We start from the raw sequence: 16,064 nt of genomic DNA, 5'->3' as shown, positions 1-16,064 counted from the left end.
CAACACACCCACCACCAACAGCGTATCCTATAGAAAGTAATGCGAGGTGTAGACAGACACGTTATTGTTCTGGGCACTGGGAATGCTGGGGTTTATGATAAGCCCTCAGAGGGACTCCCCACACAGGGAAACAAAGATGAATTACTTCTGGAAGGAGGTCGGAGATTTTGACGAGCTGAAAGCGTTACACATTGGCCATCGTAAGAGTTTAAATTTTGGGGTAGGGTTTTGAAGCTAGGAAATAGAAACAGCATTAATTGTGAGAAAGCTGTGAGCTCTTGAAGGCTGGGAGTTTCTTTGGCTCCTCTCTGCATTCAAATTAACGAGCATTTGCACATCGTTTAAGATTCTGTTCTATGTGTTATATAGAACACCTCTGCAGGACATTACTCTCAGCCTCCCAATTTCCAGCACATGGGGGGGGGGGGCACTCCGAGGTCTCTGAACAAGTTGCTACACAGGCACAACCGTACAGGAGCCCAGGCAAACAGCATCCCTTTGAGCAGCTCCCACCCCATTCCCAGGGAAGTGCCCCCAGCCAGAGACTCTGCCAAAGGGCCATGTGATCATTCCTCCCCTGTGGCTGATTGGACCCGGGGAGCCCGTCAATAGACCAGTAGCCAATCAGATTCTCCGTGGGGATTTGTTTTCATGGACTTCATGAAAGTACTTCAGTACTTGAAATCTGTACCAAAAGTATGGCCCACTTAGTTTGCTTCTAATCTATCAGGAAATAAGTGCAGCAGAAATTAAGAGTTCAGAAATTTGTATAGCTTGGGGGGGCCCGGGTGGCTCAGTGGGTTAAGTGTCCGACTTCGGCTCAGATCACGATCTCCCAGTACGTGAGTTTGAGCCCCAAGTCGGGCTCTGCGCGGACAGCTCAGAGCCTGGAGCCTGCTTCGGATTCTGTGTCTCCCTCCCCCACTGACACTGTCTCTTTCTCCCACAAAAATAAACATTAAAAAAAGGTGGGTTTTTTTTTCATCTTTATAGCTTATTTTGACAGTTGACTATTATTGAATCTAGCGATAATAAAATGTGGTTTGTATTTTGTATGTGTTTTTCATGCCATTTTTCTCTATTTTATAAAAATACCACTATATGATGTGTTGGAAATTTTTAAAAAGTTAAAATTAAAAACCCACCTTGTCCACCAGTTTTGAGAAGCCCTGCTTTAAATAAATGCTTGCTTCCTTCCACAGAGGGGCTCCCAGGTTTGGTGAGTTTCCTTATCAACCAGCTCTGACTGAAATGTTGCAGGAGGCTTGCTTTAATTTGGTGATAGGAGCCGTACTTTATAGTGTCATGCGAGAGCTTAAGACCATGACTTAGGCAAGGGCAACGGACTCTGAACCAAGGAAACACGACGAATAAGAACTTGTCAACAATACTTCAAACAAACGAACAAACAAAAAAGGGTGGTTTTCACCCGGCTTCTCGTGGAGTCTGCCAGGACAGGGCTCCAACCTTCCCGACAGCTGGCCGTGACTTCCTCCTTGCTGACCTCCAGGCATCCTGTTAGAACCTAACTAACTGTAAAATTTTAAAAGCTGTAAAGTCTTCAAGAAAATGAAAAAGACAACTACTGAAGAACCTATCCTTTCAAGATAGGTTAAGACATGATGTAAACCGGAACATATAAACAGAACCACATGGTTTGGAATTAAGTGGCACAATAACATTTATAGAGCATTCAATCGCTTATGAAGCAATTTCACGTATTTTATTTATTTTTCACAGAAACCCAATTGAGTAGGCAGAGCAGATATAATTTGTTTTCCAAATGAGTACACTGTGATTCAGAAAGGTTAGTGACATGCCAGGGTCTCACAGAGCTGGGACACCAGTCCGGTCTTGGGACTCCAAAATCTAATGGAGTTTGTTCTTGCTTTGTCTGTCACTAAGATACACCATCTTCTGTGTAGGTCAGGGTTTCACAGCCTGTAAGCAGACCTCTGTAAGAAGCTGGTTATAGTTACGGACACACACACAGACAGCGTGATAGTGGTGATCTACATGTACCGCAGAATTTTACAACCAACTTCAGGGGCCTCCTAGACTTAAGAACTTTTTTTTTTTTTTTTTTTGAGAGAGAGAGAGAGAGAGAGAGAGAGAGAGGTGGACAAAGGCTCTGAAGCGGGCCCTGTGCTGACCGCAGAGAGCCCGATGCGGGGCTCGAACCCACAAACTGTGAGATCATGACCTGAGCTAAAGTTGGACGCTCAACCCACTGGGCCACCCAGGCACCCCTCCACTTAACTTCTGAGCCAAGAACACCAGGCCCAGCGGGGGTATCTCAAACATTTAGTATCCACTGTCAATAAACCTGTACTATCTGGTTATCTTCTGCCATCTCTAGTCATTTTCTTTTCTGACTCATCTACAGACCCACTGAGTACTACAGAGAACTCAGTGGCACACGAGGTCAGGAGAGCTAGTGGTAGAGAAACGCTTCGGGAAGAAAGTGGCACTTAGCCCGAACTTCATAGGAGATGCCATCTGGCATATTCAAAGAACACTGTGTTGGCCAAGCTGGTGAGAAGAAAAAGTTAATGTGGAGGATTAAGAGAAGATTAATGTGGAGATACGTACGGCAAAAATTGTAGAGCCTTGAACATGAAGCTAAAGCATGTCGACTTCAAGCCTGTAAACTTTGGGGTGCCATGTACAAAATGGCATTTTAACATTACTCGGGCAGTACCGTGAAAGATGACTTATAAGGGGAAGGACTGGAAACAGGAAGCCTAGTTCAAGGATCTTACTACAATCTAGGAGTGAGTGGACGAGGGCTTGAGGGAGACAACAGACATGGAAACAGAAGCAGAAATGAGAACATTTATAGACGAAGAATGGACAGATCTGGATGAAGGATACCTCGAGGAAAGGATTAAGTAGTCTCAAGATTTCGAGCCTTGGAAGAATGGATTTGCTCAATAAATATTGACCGTGAATACATAAAAGATAGGAATGGAGAAGTGCAGGGTTTCAAACTCACACATACAAGGCCAAGGCCAAGGCCTGATTCAACCAGTGAAGTTACAAGGAGCCGCTTTTCGATTTAGACAGTTTATTACTTAAAGAGGGGTGCCTGGGTGGCTCAATCGGTTAAGCATCCAACTTTGGTTCAGGTCATGATCCCACAGTTCACGAGTTCAAGCCTTGCATCAGGCTCTCTGCTGTCAGCGCAGAGCCTGCTTCCGATCCTCGGTCTCCCTCTCCCGGCCCCTCCCCCACTCATGTGCCCTCTCTCAAAAATAAACATTTTTTTAAACGTGTATTTATTTTTAAGAGTGAGAGAGTGTGTGCAGGGAAGGGGCAGAGAGAGAGGGAGACACAGAATCGGAAGCAGGCTCCAGGCTCCCAGCACAGAGCCCGACGCGGGGCTCGAACTCATGAACCGCGAGGTCATGACGCGAGCTGAAGTCGGACACTCAACCGACTGAGCCACCCAGCCACCCCAGTAAACATTTCTTAAAAATAAGTAAATAAAGGCAGCAAAAAGAATTAGCCAATGGTGCGAGCTCCCTGGGATTTTCGGCTCACTGAAAACCACCACAGCAGAGCAAGAGGGGCCAGGTGACTGCAGGGTGAGTCCTGGAGCACACCGTGCTGAAGAGCTGGCTCGAGACCGCGGGGAGGCGGTGTGAAAGTCTGAAACCCACGCCTCACCGGAACCCCGGAGAAATGCGAAACTTTCTCCTGACAGCTTCCCAGGAGAGATAGGAGGCAAACAGAAGATGGCCTTGCACCAGCTCCTTCCGCTCACGTCTGCGAGGATCGCGAGGCACTCTGCCAAGATTTAGTGAAGGGGTGGTTCGAGCCTTGGCCTAAGTGGATGACATGTGCAAGGACACCGTGATACTGTGGCTGAGCTGTTCCTCCACATAAGGGACAGCTGGTTCCGAGCAACAGAAGATGAGCTTGGTTCTAAATAGCTGCACAGACCGTGAAGTTACACTGGGACCTTCGTGTAGACCTGATCGGGGCCGGCCGCAACTACAGGTGCAGATCTGTGTGTCATTTGCGGAGAAGCAGAGGTGTGACCAAGTGCATTTCAGCTCCAGGGTTCAGGTTCCGACTGTCACTCACTACGTGTGTGTTCCAGTCACCATGGCCATGTGACCAATTACCTGAAAACTTAGTGGCTTTGAGTAAGAATATTTATTTTGCTCCTGACTCTGCAACTTGGGCGGGACTCTGCATTTCTCACATGAGTCTATGTCTCCGCCCGGTGTCTGCTGGGGGCTGAGCTGGCAGAAACCTCACTCATTCGTACACCCTGTGGGTCGGGACTCCAGCTGGGGCTGGGGCTCCCTCACATGCGATGTCTGAGTTCCCAGAAAAGCGTTCCAAAAAGGAGAGCCAGGCAGAAGCCCTATCTCTTTAAAAAAAAAAAAATTTTTTTTTTAGTTTATTTGAGAGAGAAACAGAGCATGAGTAGGGGAGGGGCAGAGAGAGAGAGGGAGACACAGAGTCCGAAGCAAGCTCCAGGCTCCGAGCTGTCAGCACAGAACCTGATGCAGGGCTTGAACTCAAGACGCATGAGATCATGACCTGAGCTGAAGTCAGCCACTTAACTGACTGAGCCACCCAGGTGCCCTGATGTTTGTTTATCTTTGAGAGAGAAAGAGAGAAACAGAGCATGAGTAGGGGAGGGGCAGAGAGAGAGAGAGAGGGAGACCCAGACACCGAAGCAGGCTCCAGGCTCTGAGCTGTCAGCACAGAGCCCGAGGCGGGGCTCAAAACCACAAACTGCGAGACAATGACCTGAGCTGAAGTCAGACGCTTAACCAACCGAGCCACCCAGGCGCCCCAGGAGCCCTATCTCCTCTTATGACCTAGCCTCAGAAGTCACACAGTGTTGCTTCTATCACCAAGGTGGTGAACTGCTGAGTTTCAACAAAATGAGAAATAGGCTTGGACTCTTAGCGAGGGTGTGGGAAGGTTCTGGAAGAGCATGAGGAAATGAAAAGAGGGCTGTGGCCATTTTGGGACTCTCTCTCTCTCACGCTGATGGTAAAATATACGTAACATAAAATTGATCATTTTAACCATTTTTAAGTGTACAATCCGGTGGCATTAAGTACATTCACAATGTTGTGCAACCATCACCCCTATCTCCAGAGCTTTTTCATCTTCCCCAACTGAGCCTGGGAACTGGAACACTGACTCCCTATTCCCTGCCCCCTCCAGCCCCTGGGAACCGCGGTTCTGCTTTCTATCTTCATGAATGTGTCTAGGCTACGTACCTCAGATAAGTAGCATCGTACATGATCTGTCCTTTTGCGTGTGGCTTATTTTACATAGCATAATGCTTTCAGATTCTAACATCATCTCTTGAGCCTGTTTTCCTCATCTACAAAAAAAAAAAAAAAAAAAAATGTAGAACCTGCTTCCCAAGGTTGCTTAGAAGATCTAATAACATAACACGTTATGGTCTACAATGTCATGACCATGTGGAATGCCTACAACCACTGCAGCCATTTTCTGACCATGAGGTAAGCAAGCCTGAAGACAAGGCCAACTGGCCAAGAATGGTAGTGTGGAAAGAAGGAAAGACCCATTGAGGGCAATGTTGAGGCACTGAGTCAGTCGACCCTGGAACGGCCCTGCCTCAGGCCTACTTGGTATGTGAGATGAAAATCTTCCCAATCTGTTTAAGTTGGGTTTTCTGTTCATTGCCATCAAAAGCAGCATCCTAACCAATATGTTCATGTAAAGTCTGATATGTTACCGGGAACCCAGTAAGTGGAAATGAATGTCAGCGATGATGGTGGTGATGATGGTGATGGTAGGTGGGTTCTTGGAGGGCAGAATGTTGAGGTAAGGATAGCAGGGACTCTGGACAATCAATCACCTTTAGGGGAGGGAGTGGACAAGCAGAATCAGCAGAGGATGAAATGACAAATAACCAGGAAAGGAAAGGGGAAGGGAAGTGTGATGCAAGCCAGGGAAGTGAGGGTATCAGTACATGAGGGATGGCCCCACCACGTAGAATGCCGCAGAGTTCTCTTCCACTCACAGTGGTGGACCTCAATGGGGCCCGAACTTGACACACAAAAGGCCAGATGGATGTATTTGCTGATGCCCCCTGAGGTGTTCTTCTAGACCAGTAAGTGATTCCCAGAGTGAGTCCCCAGCTCAGCAGCATTGGCAACACCTGAGAACCTGCTAGAAATGTAAAGTCTCAAGCCCCACCCTAGACCTTCTGAATCCAAAACTCTGGGGATGGAGCCCCGGAATTTGTTGTAATTAGTCTTCCAGGTGACTCAAATGCCTCAGAAGTCTGACAATCATTCAGACTAAATACCTAGGTGCTAGGGAAAATGCTCCTATACATTGCCTTGTAGGGAGACATGGAGAGAAGTAAAACCCAGGGCAAAATCAATCCCTGTGAAGGGTTGATGAGTTTCCCACTGGGGTAGGGAGGTTTTCTCTGTTTCAGGTTGAGGAAAGGACTCTCTCTCTTCCCACTAAAATCAGATGGACCCAGCACAGAAAAGATAGGCTAAGCTCCAGAGAGCCTTAAGGGAACGCCTGCAAAGGATTTAACTTTGGCTTTTTCTTTTTTCTCAGGACTCTGGAAATAGTCATGTCTAGCATCAGATATTCAATATTCCTTTTTTTCTCTGTTATAAACTCCTCTGGCTGATCCCAAACATAACAGCGGTCTTTTAGGCACACTGGAGCTTGTATTTGTGATGTTCATTCACATATTTGACAAACATTTCTTGTGTGTCTACTAAGTCCCGGGCATTTTTCTGCGTGTTTATGAAATAGCAGTGAACAAAAAAGACAGAATTCCTGCCCTCATGGAGCTTACTTTCTGGAGGGAAACGAGAGAGAATTACAGGGAAGTGTGGCCTTCCTCTCATTACATCACACTTGGAATAAAACCCAAAACTATGCCACAGTGTTCTCCAGAGACCAGACACATGCCTGCCACAGGGCCTTTGCTCTTCTCCACGAGCTTCATGTGGTCTGACCCTCTACTTCACTTCATTCTGGATGCTGATCATGTCACCCCATCAGTGGGATCTTCCCTGAACCCCTTATCTAGACCAGCACATCCACACATAAATCTATCATACTATGTCCTTACCTTACTTTCTTTATAGCACTTTTTCCCTAACATTTATCGGTGTTGTCTGTTCCATTAGAATGTAGACTCCAGGAAGGCAGGGATTTGGATTTGCTTTTTTTCACTGCTGTATCCCCAGCATGAAAACAATACCTGATCTATAATAAGAACTCCAAAAGTATTCACTGAATGAATAAGTCAGCCCTCTACGAGAGCAACAGTAGCGTTGTATGGAGGGACGCGTCTCAGAGTTCCACTCAAGGAACCGCTAATGACCCCAGAGGCATATCTGGGAACATGTAGGACAAGTGTCCTAAACAGAGCAACAGAAGATGACCTATGACCTGGGGAGGCACGCCCTTGGGCTACACCTGATTTGACACATCGGTGGGGTTTTCACTAACTACTGTAGCTTTGTTAAGGAACACAGGACGGGGCAGCACGGGGGGGGTGGGGGAAGGACCTGCCCAGTGGAAAGAGAACGATCAAAAGTACCAAAGAGAAGGGAAGCCTGGGGGGCTCAGTCAAGTAAGCGTCTGACTTCGGATCAGGTCATGATCTCCGCTTCATGGGTTCGAGCCCCGCATCGGGCTCTGTGCTGACCGCTCGAAGCCTACAGCCTGCTTCAGATTCTGCGTCTCTGTCTCTCTCTGCCCCTTCCCTGCTCGCAGTCTCTCTCAAAAGTAAATAAACATTAAAATTTTTTTTTAAAAATACAAAAGAGAAGGGGCGCCTGGGTGGTTCAGTCGGTTGAGCATCTGACTCTTTGATTCCAGCTCAGGTCATGATCTTGCTGTTCGTGGGTTCGAGCCCCGCGTCAGGCTCTGTGCTAACAGCTCAGAGCCTGGAGCCTGCTTCTATGCTGTGTCTCCCTCTCTCTCTGCCCCTCCCTCACCCCTGTTTGCACTCTCTCTCTCCCAAAAAATAAGCATTAAAAAAATTAAAAATAAAAAAACAGAATCAGGGCAGTTTTTTCCATGATGACCACGGCATTATTTCCCATTCTGTAAACAGTCTAAACGTATCAATTAAAAACAGAAATTGTCAGATTGCAAAAAGAAGCAAGAATCAAACGTATGCTGCCTATAAGAAAGACAGGTTATATGAGGTTGTATAACACCCTTCTCCCAAGAATTGATATAAGAAGACATAAATCATCAGTAAGGATATAAATAAAAGACTCAAACAATACTGTCAACCAGCTTGACCAACTGGTCAGTTTATAACTCCACTCAACAACAGCAACATACACAATCTTTTCAAGTGCACATGAACATTTTCCAAGCTAGATCATATTCCGAATCATAAATCAAAACTTGATACATTTCAAACAATTCAAACAATGCAAAGTACATTCTCAGACCACAATGGAATGAAGTTAAAAACCAGTAACAGAGGGGCGCCTGGGTGGCTCAGTCGGTTGGGTGTCCGACTTGGGCTCAGGTCATGATCTCATGATTCATGGGTTTGAGCTCCGCATTGGGCTCTGTGCTGATAGCTTGGAGCCTGGAGCCTGCTTCAAATTCTGTGTCTCCCTCTCTCTCTGCCCCTCCCCCACTCACGCTCTGTCTCTCTCTCCTTCAAAGATAAACATTAAAAACAATTTAAATAAAAAAAATTTTAAGAAACTGAAAAGCAGAGAACAGACTGAAAAAAAAAAACCAACAAAACCCTAGAACAGAGCATCCAAGGGTATACACACAATAGGAATACCAGAAGAAAAAGGAACAAAACTATTTGAGAGAATAATGACCGAGGATTAACGCCAGATGCTAAACCACAGACCCAGGAGGCTCACAGAACACCAAGCACAATAAATGCCCCCAAAACTACAAACGTGGGAGCTGAACCTCCTAGAAGCACCATGGCATGCCGCCTCACCCTAGCCCCCATGCATCAGTGTTTCCTCAGCAAACTCCCGAGGGAGGCCGCCCAGCAGGACCCCCTGTGGACATTCAACCAGGAACTTTTCAAAATCCAGCTGGGAGGGGATGTGCCCCCACCTACACGTTTTCAATCGAGAAAATCCAGGAGCACATGGGGAAACATGAAAAACCTCAAGTGTCTGGACTTCTGAGAGGAAACACCTGGTCAGCACAGAAAATCTTGTCACAAAAGATAGGCTAGGGAAATCATCAGTCATGAGACGTTTTCACTCAAATTACCCCTTTCAACTTGCTTTCCTTATTATATCAGTGTCTCTTCTCATCCCCTCACTCAGACCTGTTTTTCTAGAGCCTTCCTACAGTTTATGTATTGAGACTCTTGTAAAGCGCAGGGAGACCGCCCCTACAGGGTCAGCAAAGGCTGGGGTCCGTCCATCATTCGAGATGCAGGGGTGTTTCGAGACCACCTGGAATGAGGTGAGAAAACAGAGGGAAGACCCAGGACAGAGCCCACAATCAGTGAATGCGGCACTCCCGCAACCACAGAGAGCTCAGAACCAGCCCTCAAACACACACGCGTGCTCACGGCTTTGCTCTACTACTAAGGAGTCAGGAGGTCCTGTCCTGGAACAGAAGCATGTCCCGTGGAAGCCGAAGTGGCATCTCTAAAGGGACAGGCAAGTCTGTAACGGACATATTGAGTATATTTGTGGGTACAGGGACAGGAAGAAAAAAACTGCAAGAGGGGTGGGGTGTGAGAGAACAAAACCAGACTTTAAACTCTGGAGGCTGGACACCAGAGAGAAGACACGTGGGAAGCTCCTTTCAAGGACAGGGTGTTTCATTCAGAGAGACTGGTTGGGAAGGGCTTATTCCAAGCTTGCAAGTCCCACCACCTCTATGCTGACAGCACCTGGTGCACTGAGGCAATTCTGCCACTGACAGGCTGGCATCTGGGCTCTACAGGCTGAAGGACACGGCCTGGACAGGACTGTCTTTGCTTCAGACAGCAACCACAATTCAGGGTCCCCAGGCCACCGACACTTCTGGCTGACTGGCAAATCCAGAAGGTAATGCTAACCTTGAAAATTAAAAGTCATTTACCAGCAAAAAATAGATTTACTCAGGAATAACAGAGAATTGCAATTTGGGACATGCAAGTCACAAAACGAACTACAGGCATGGCCTGAGAACAAAAGAGAAGAATATTCTTTTAGAGAGGAAAGTGGGGGAGTTGGAAGGAGCTGTTATAAGCAAAAGGTCCATTGGTGTGAACTGGGAGTTCCAAGTGTAGGGCCCTTTCATTGGCTGACTCGGGACGGTCTCATTGGCTGGGCTGTTGCCAGGGTTGGAGAAAAATCTCCCTTCCTCCTGCTGGGTAGCATAGGCTTCTTCCTGTGGGCAACAGGAAGGGTCCACTCTTCCCATCGGGTCTGCAAAAGGCTGCAAGGAGTTGTACAGCCTGAGGGCTCCCCCTTCCGGCCTCCTAACTCCATTTTAAACACGGTTTCCTTTATTCCGTTTTGCACTCCCAGGGCATCTTAGTCTGGGCTGCTATAACAAAAACACCAGAAACTGGGTGGCTTAAATCAACACATATTTATGTCTCAACAGTTCTGAAGGCTGGAAGATCCAGCCAAGAGCCAGTGCTGATAGGTTCAATTTCTGGGGAGGAACCACTTCCTGGTTCACAGCCAGCCGTCTTCTTGCTGTGTGCCCACATGGCAGAAGGGGCAAGGGTGCTCTATGGGGTGGTCTCTTTTATACAGGTACTGACCCCATTCATGAGAGCTCCGCTTTCATGACCTAATCTCCCCACCCCATACCATCACACTGGAAGTTACGGCTCAACATGTGAGTTTTGAGGCAACATGAACATCTAGTCCATAGCACATGACCTCCCTCGGGTTCAATAATTCACAAGAACTCACAGAGCTCAGAAAAGTGCTTTACTTTTCAGTGTGTATAGACACCATATGCACGGTCTACACAGACTTGCATGCAAGAAAGACTACCAGACACCGCTTTTTACATTCACAGCTTCTAAGGCATGTCGACCAGCCTTGGCCCTAGTATTTCTCATGGGTTTCAAAAGATCAGTGTCTACAGCCCCAATGATGTCCTGAAGAATCAACTCTTTAAAAAAATTAGCTCGTGAAATAATAGCACAAATACTCCTACTAATTAACTAAAATCAATAGTGGGGAGAGGCGGAATAAAGGAGATAACATACCAGTATTAGTTACAGATCGCAGATCCATTTCTGAGTAGTTAAAACAGGGGAAGCGGCCAGTCTTGAATAATACAAAAACCTGGCCCTGCTCTGATCATGCCAGAGTGACTGAGTCAGTCCCTGACACCTGGACTCCGGGATAGTATTTTTATGTCTGTTTCTGGGTTTTCTGACTCTTCCCCAGGGTACCAGGGGGCCATCTAGGAGGAATCTCCTCCATGATGGGATGGCCAGAGTCGTGAGTGGAGTCATCCGGTACCTCATCTGACTTATTTCGCAAACAAGAAGTCAGATGAGTACAATGTTGCCCCAAACCTGAGGACTCTAGGCTGGGCAGCGGCCCTGCAAGGCGAGAGGAGTGTGAGGTCTCCCCACCGCAAACGGAATGGCTCGAGACAGCGAGGATGCACACACCTCGATCCACATCTCCAGAGCACCTGGCAGAGTCCACCTTGGGCTGCCTCCTCGCCTCTTAGAAACAGAGAGAACAGCGCTTCCCCATCGTGACCCGTACGGTCGCCAGGGAAGAGCTCCCTCCGTTGCCCTCGGGTCTGCAGGGAGAGCCACAGCAGGACCCCGAGGATTAACCCTCAGCATTCTCCTCTTCTAAGCCTAGCTGTTTCCCAAGTAGGAACTGGCTTCAGACAAGGCTTTTGTTTCAGAAGATCGATGAAGATCTTTTTGACCTCTGCCAAAAGCAGAGAAGAATCACCGAAGAACTCTCCTTCCCAGTGTCAAAGGAAGGAAACTTAAAAACTGCATCTCGGGCATTGCAGGGATGTCTCCCCAACAAAGATGATCTCTCTCCCAAGGAAGTGAAGGTCCTGACCGGAAGGGGACGCAGATCAACACACCTGTCAAGAGTTCGCAGAGCTCTGGGCCTGGTTCGAGAGCCCCGGGACTCCAGCACAAGGCCAGAGACGCGTTAAACTCTCAAACATTCACAGAAAAGGTCCGGGGTCCCCACGTCCCCAATGCTTGACCTCTTTTTTATACTACAAAGAGCCTGACCTGAGCTCCCCTCTTAGGAAAGCCCAGGATTTGTTTCACCAAAATGAGGTTAAATTTCTCCCACTTTTGGACTGGGACTTTACATCCTGACAACATCAGGATAGAAGGAGCTCGGGAAATTCTGGCAATCCATTCCCTCCTGCCCCTTAGCGGACTGGGGTTATTTTCACTGCACAGAAAACACTGCAGGAAAAGATACCCCTTGTGCTTCAGTCCCGTAGCTTGTTCTCTCACTGGCCCTGAAAGTCTCTGGGCCCCCTAGCCTGGTCAGTCCCCACATCTGGAATTAGCTCAAATGAGGAAAAGAGAAAGGGTTAGTGCAGTGCCAGTGACAGGCATGCGACTCACAAGAGGGTCACACTGGGCCTGCATCCTGTGGCCAGGGATGAATAGGAATGTTGCTGCTTCCCACGGGACCTGCTAGAAGACTCCCTTGGCCACAGGTGGTCACCCCAGCAAGAGAACTGGCATGGTGCCGGAGGTAGCCCCACATGACTCGTCTGTATGATCGTGGACCAGGGATATCAAGCTCAGCAGTCCAGTCGACTGTACTGGCCACAGTGGTATCTACACCAGCCAGTCAAGTACCTCACAGCCCTTCGGATGAGAGGCTCTCATGAGCACAGTTGTCAGTAAGAAGGCACGACGCTAGTAAGAGCAAAACCACCACAATGTCAACCCAGGTCAGGGTCACCCTTGCCCAGTGGGGTTCCTGGCTCCAAAGCCTAAGCTATGGGAAGAAGGTCTCCCGCAAGGCTCTTGTGGGTGCAGCCAAAGAGTGTCCACCAAGAGTGGGAGTGGGAAGGGTTCCCAACATGGGACCTGGGTCACCTTGACCTTGAATCACAAATTCAACACGTTCAGATCATGGTTTGAAACCTTAGTCTGAAAAGTTTCCTGCTGGATTAAATATTTTAAAACCGTTGACGGGGTATGAGGTACGAGGAAAGGAAGGGAAGCAGGGTCATTCTCCAGTGGAGGGAGAGAACCCATTTCTTTTAGAAACTCTGATCTGGGTGGAGACCTGCGATGGGCAGTTTCCCTTAAGGATAGAAAATAACCAGGAATCTGAGCATACACCCGAACCCCACATACAGGAGGTGAATAATACTGAAATTCAATGACATGGGATTTTTTTAAAATCAATATATTACGCTGAATAGCCCTATCGAGAGTAATCAAAACATTAAGATCCAAAGGCTGCCCCAGATGGCCAGGACCTTACACCACCCCCCCCGCCCCCGCCCCGAGAAAGGGCCCACGGTGGCTACAGATTCCCTCCAAGAGGAAAGGGCACTAATGACTTTACCTCCCAAAACCCCATCCAGCTGCCAGCAGCTGGGGACCTACGGGAACAAGAGGGAGGAGGTCACCCTGCCCTGATGGGCACCAGGAGGCAGAAGTGCTTCCTGGTCCACAGCGCCATCACCTCCCCCTCCCTCCACTTCCCCCTCCCCCCTCCCATACTCTCAACCCTGAAGAGTCGCAGGAAGCTCTGGGACAGTTCCACCTGCAGGCCTTCCACCACTGTCTTGGGCACCCAGAGGTCAGTGTCCGTGGCCGGCCTACTTGCAGGAGCAGATGGAGAGCGTGGCACCCGCAGAGAACACCCAGAAGGCCGGGTACACAGCTTCGGTAAAGTCCACCTTGAACTTACACATCAGGTGGACGTTGTCGGTGACGGCAAAGAAGATGACGAAGCCATGGTCACAGTTGAGAAGCACGCCGACCCGCGTGGCCTTGGTGGAGGGCAGCGTTTTCTCCACATTGTTGTGCCAGGCAGAGACCTTGGTATTGAACCACTCCACGCACCAGGAGGCACTGTTGCGGCCGAGCCGGCTGTCGGGGCCCTGCCGGGGCATGCTGCCGTAGCAGATGCCCACCCCGCAGAAGTTGTTCTTCTGCAGCTCCACCTCCCAGTAGTGGATCCCCTTCCTGTAGTAGTGCAGGCCCAGCACCTGAGAGCAGTATGTGAACCTCTTGGGGTGTGGCTGGTAGTTCAGGGGCAAGTCGGCCACAGAAGCTACAGTGTAGTTCTCCAACAGAGCCACCTTGTTGTGGGCGGTGTTGTAGTCCAGGCTGAACTTGGTGGCATCTAAGAAAGCATGACCCAAGGAACCGATTACAAGGAGCCCAAAGCGTTCTCATTTTTAAACCTTGCCCCAACTGGTCGTATTTGCTCATTTCTGTTATCCACCTGTCCATCTATCCTTCCGTCTACCCATCCACACATCCATCTACCCACACAGCCGAATATCCATCCACTCATCATCCATACACATATCCATCTATCCACCCATTTTGTCCAGCCAGCCAGCCCTTTGTCCATCTGGCTAGCCATCAATCCAGCCATCCGTCCATCTATCAGCCACCCATCTATCTATTCATCCACCCAGAGCCATTTACTGAGCAACGATTCTGCGCAAGACGCACGATTCTGAGCAGACTTGGCACCTGACTTCATGGAGTTCGCGCCACAGCAAGCGAGGCGAGCCCCTCCGCACAACACTGTGAGAACACGCGCCGCTAAGTGGTGGGCATGCCGCTACAGGGGCAAACAGCTTACGTGAAGGGTGGGGAGAGCGCGAGGGAACATTGCCCACGTAGGCTGGAATCTGAGCCGAGAAACAGGAAGATGAGAATTAAACAGAAGCAAGCGGGGCGGGGCAGAGGGCACAGCGAGAGCAGAGCTTGGGGTCACAAGGACAGTGGGCACATGCTGGGACCAACAAAGGCTGGGTAACTGAGAGAGAGAGGCCCTGGCAGGAGAAGGGGGACATATTGGGGCCACATAGCAGAGAGTTAAGGGGTCTAGATTTTATTTGGTGGGCAGCGGGGAGCTGAACAATGTTTGTGAGCACAGAAATTACCGGACTATATTCCCCCGGTTGGGACACTCACATGGCCTCCCCGCCCTTCCTGCCACACTTCCAACCAGTTCCAGGGGAGCTGAAGACTGAGCTCAGCCCTGTGTGGTCCCCACCCTCCACCTCCTTCCTAGGACACACCCATCTCTACCCCTTCCCTCCCAGGAGACCCTGGACCCTGGGAGAAAGGTTCCAGGCAGCACTGCACAGGGACAATCCCTAGCTTGGGAACCTGAAAACCAAGAGCCCTGGGGTTTCACCACCTCCTGCCACTCCCTTGCTAGGTGGCTTAGGGCAGGATGCTTTTCAGAGCCCTGAGTCTCCCCGTGGGCAAAATGAATGGGCTGGGGAACATGTTCTCTAAGGTCCTGAGCTGCTAGAACTCACTTTCCCTGCCCCCGGAGCATGGGGATCCAGAAACACTTGGCTCAGCACACCAGCAGCAGCTCAGCAGCAGTTAGTTCTGGCCCAGAGCCAGGCCTGGGTCTAGCATGGGGAGGGGACAGCAGGAAGCTCCAGGGAGGCTGGTCCTGAAAAACCCAGGTACCCACCCATCGCCCCAGGCCTGCTACAGCTCTGGAGAAAGGGGAGCCAGGGCCGCAATTTGCAAGACAGATCTTGGCCGCTGCACGGAAGTGGGTACACATGGAAGGTGCTGCTGTGTGAGGCTGCGGGTACAAAAGGGAAACCGAGGGAGCGATGGTGGGAGGAGCCTAGACCTGGCCGTGAGGCAGAAACTCCAATCACTTCCAGTCGGACAAGGGAGGGCAAGCTTGCAAAGGAGCTTAATGAGTGACCAGTGACCAGAGGGGCAGGTGGAGCCCAGGGGAGCCCAGGGACTCAGCAGCCTTAGGGAGAGAGCATTCCTGGAAGGAGGGATACAGTTGAGAGGTCCAGTCAACTGAAGGCTGAAAGGTGTCCTTGACATTTAGCTGCACGGGGGCTGCCGCTACCCTCAGCCAGAGCTGAGCGTGGAGACAGAGGCC

The 16,064-nt window shown here is 49.4% G+C and overlaps 1 protein-coding gene across 2 annotated transcripts in view; it reads right to left on the bottom strand.

Annotated features, from left to right (window-relative positions):
* Positions 1–2,105: 2,105 nt before the first annotated feature.
* The window catches only part of TRIM25 (tripartite motif containing 25), a 33,590-nt gene continuing 19,631 nt past the window's right edge, over positions 2,106–16,064 (bottom strand). For both annotated transcript variants that reach the window (XM_027034185.2, XM_015088385.3), the window contains one exon: positions 2,106–14,306. In XM_027034185.2, the coding sequence (XP_026889986.2) occupies positions 13,777–14,306 (530 nt within the window). In that variant the 3' untranslated portion in view covers positions 2,106–13,776. The remainder of the gene's footprint in view (positions 14,307–16,064) is intronic.

This window comes from Acinonyx jubatus, chromosome E1, assembly GCF_027475565.1.
Source record: "Acinonyx jubatus isolate Ajub_Pintada_27869175 chromosome E1, VMU_Ajub_asm_v1.0, whole genome shotgun sequence".
In the NCBI taxonomy this organism is placed as follows: domain Eukaryota; kingdom Metazoa; phylum Chordata; class Mammalia; order Carnivora; family Felidae; genus Acinonyx; species Acinonyx jubatus.
Note: the sequence above shows the minus strand (reverse complement) of the source record. Positions and strands in the feature narration are given on the sequence as shown.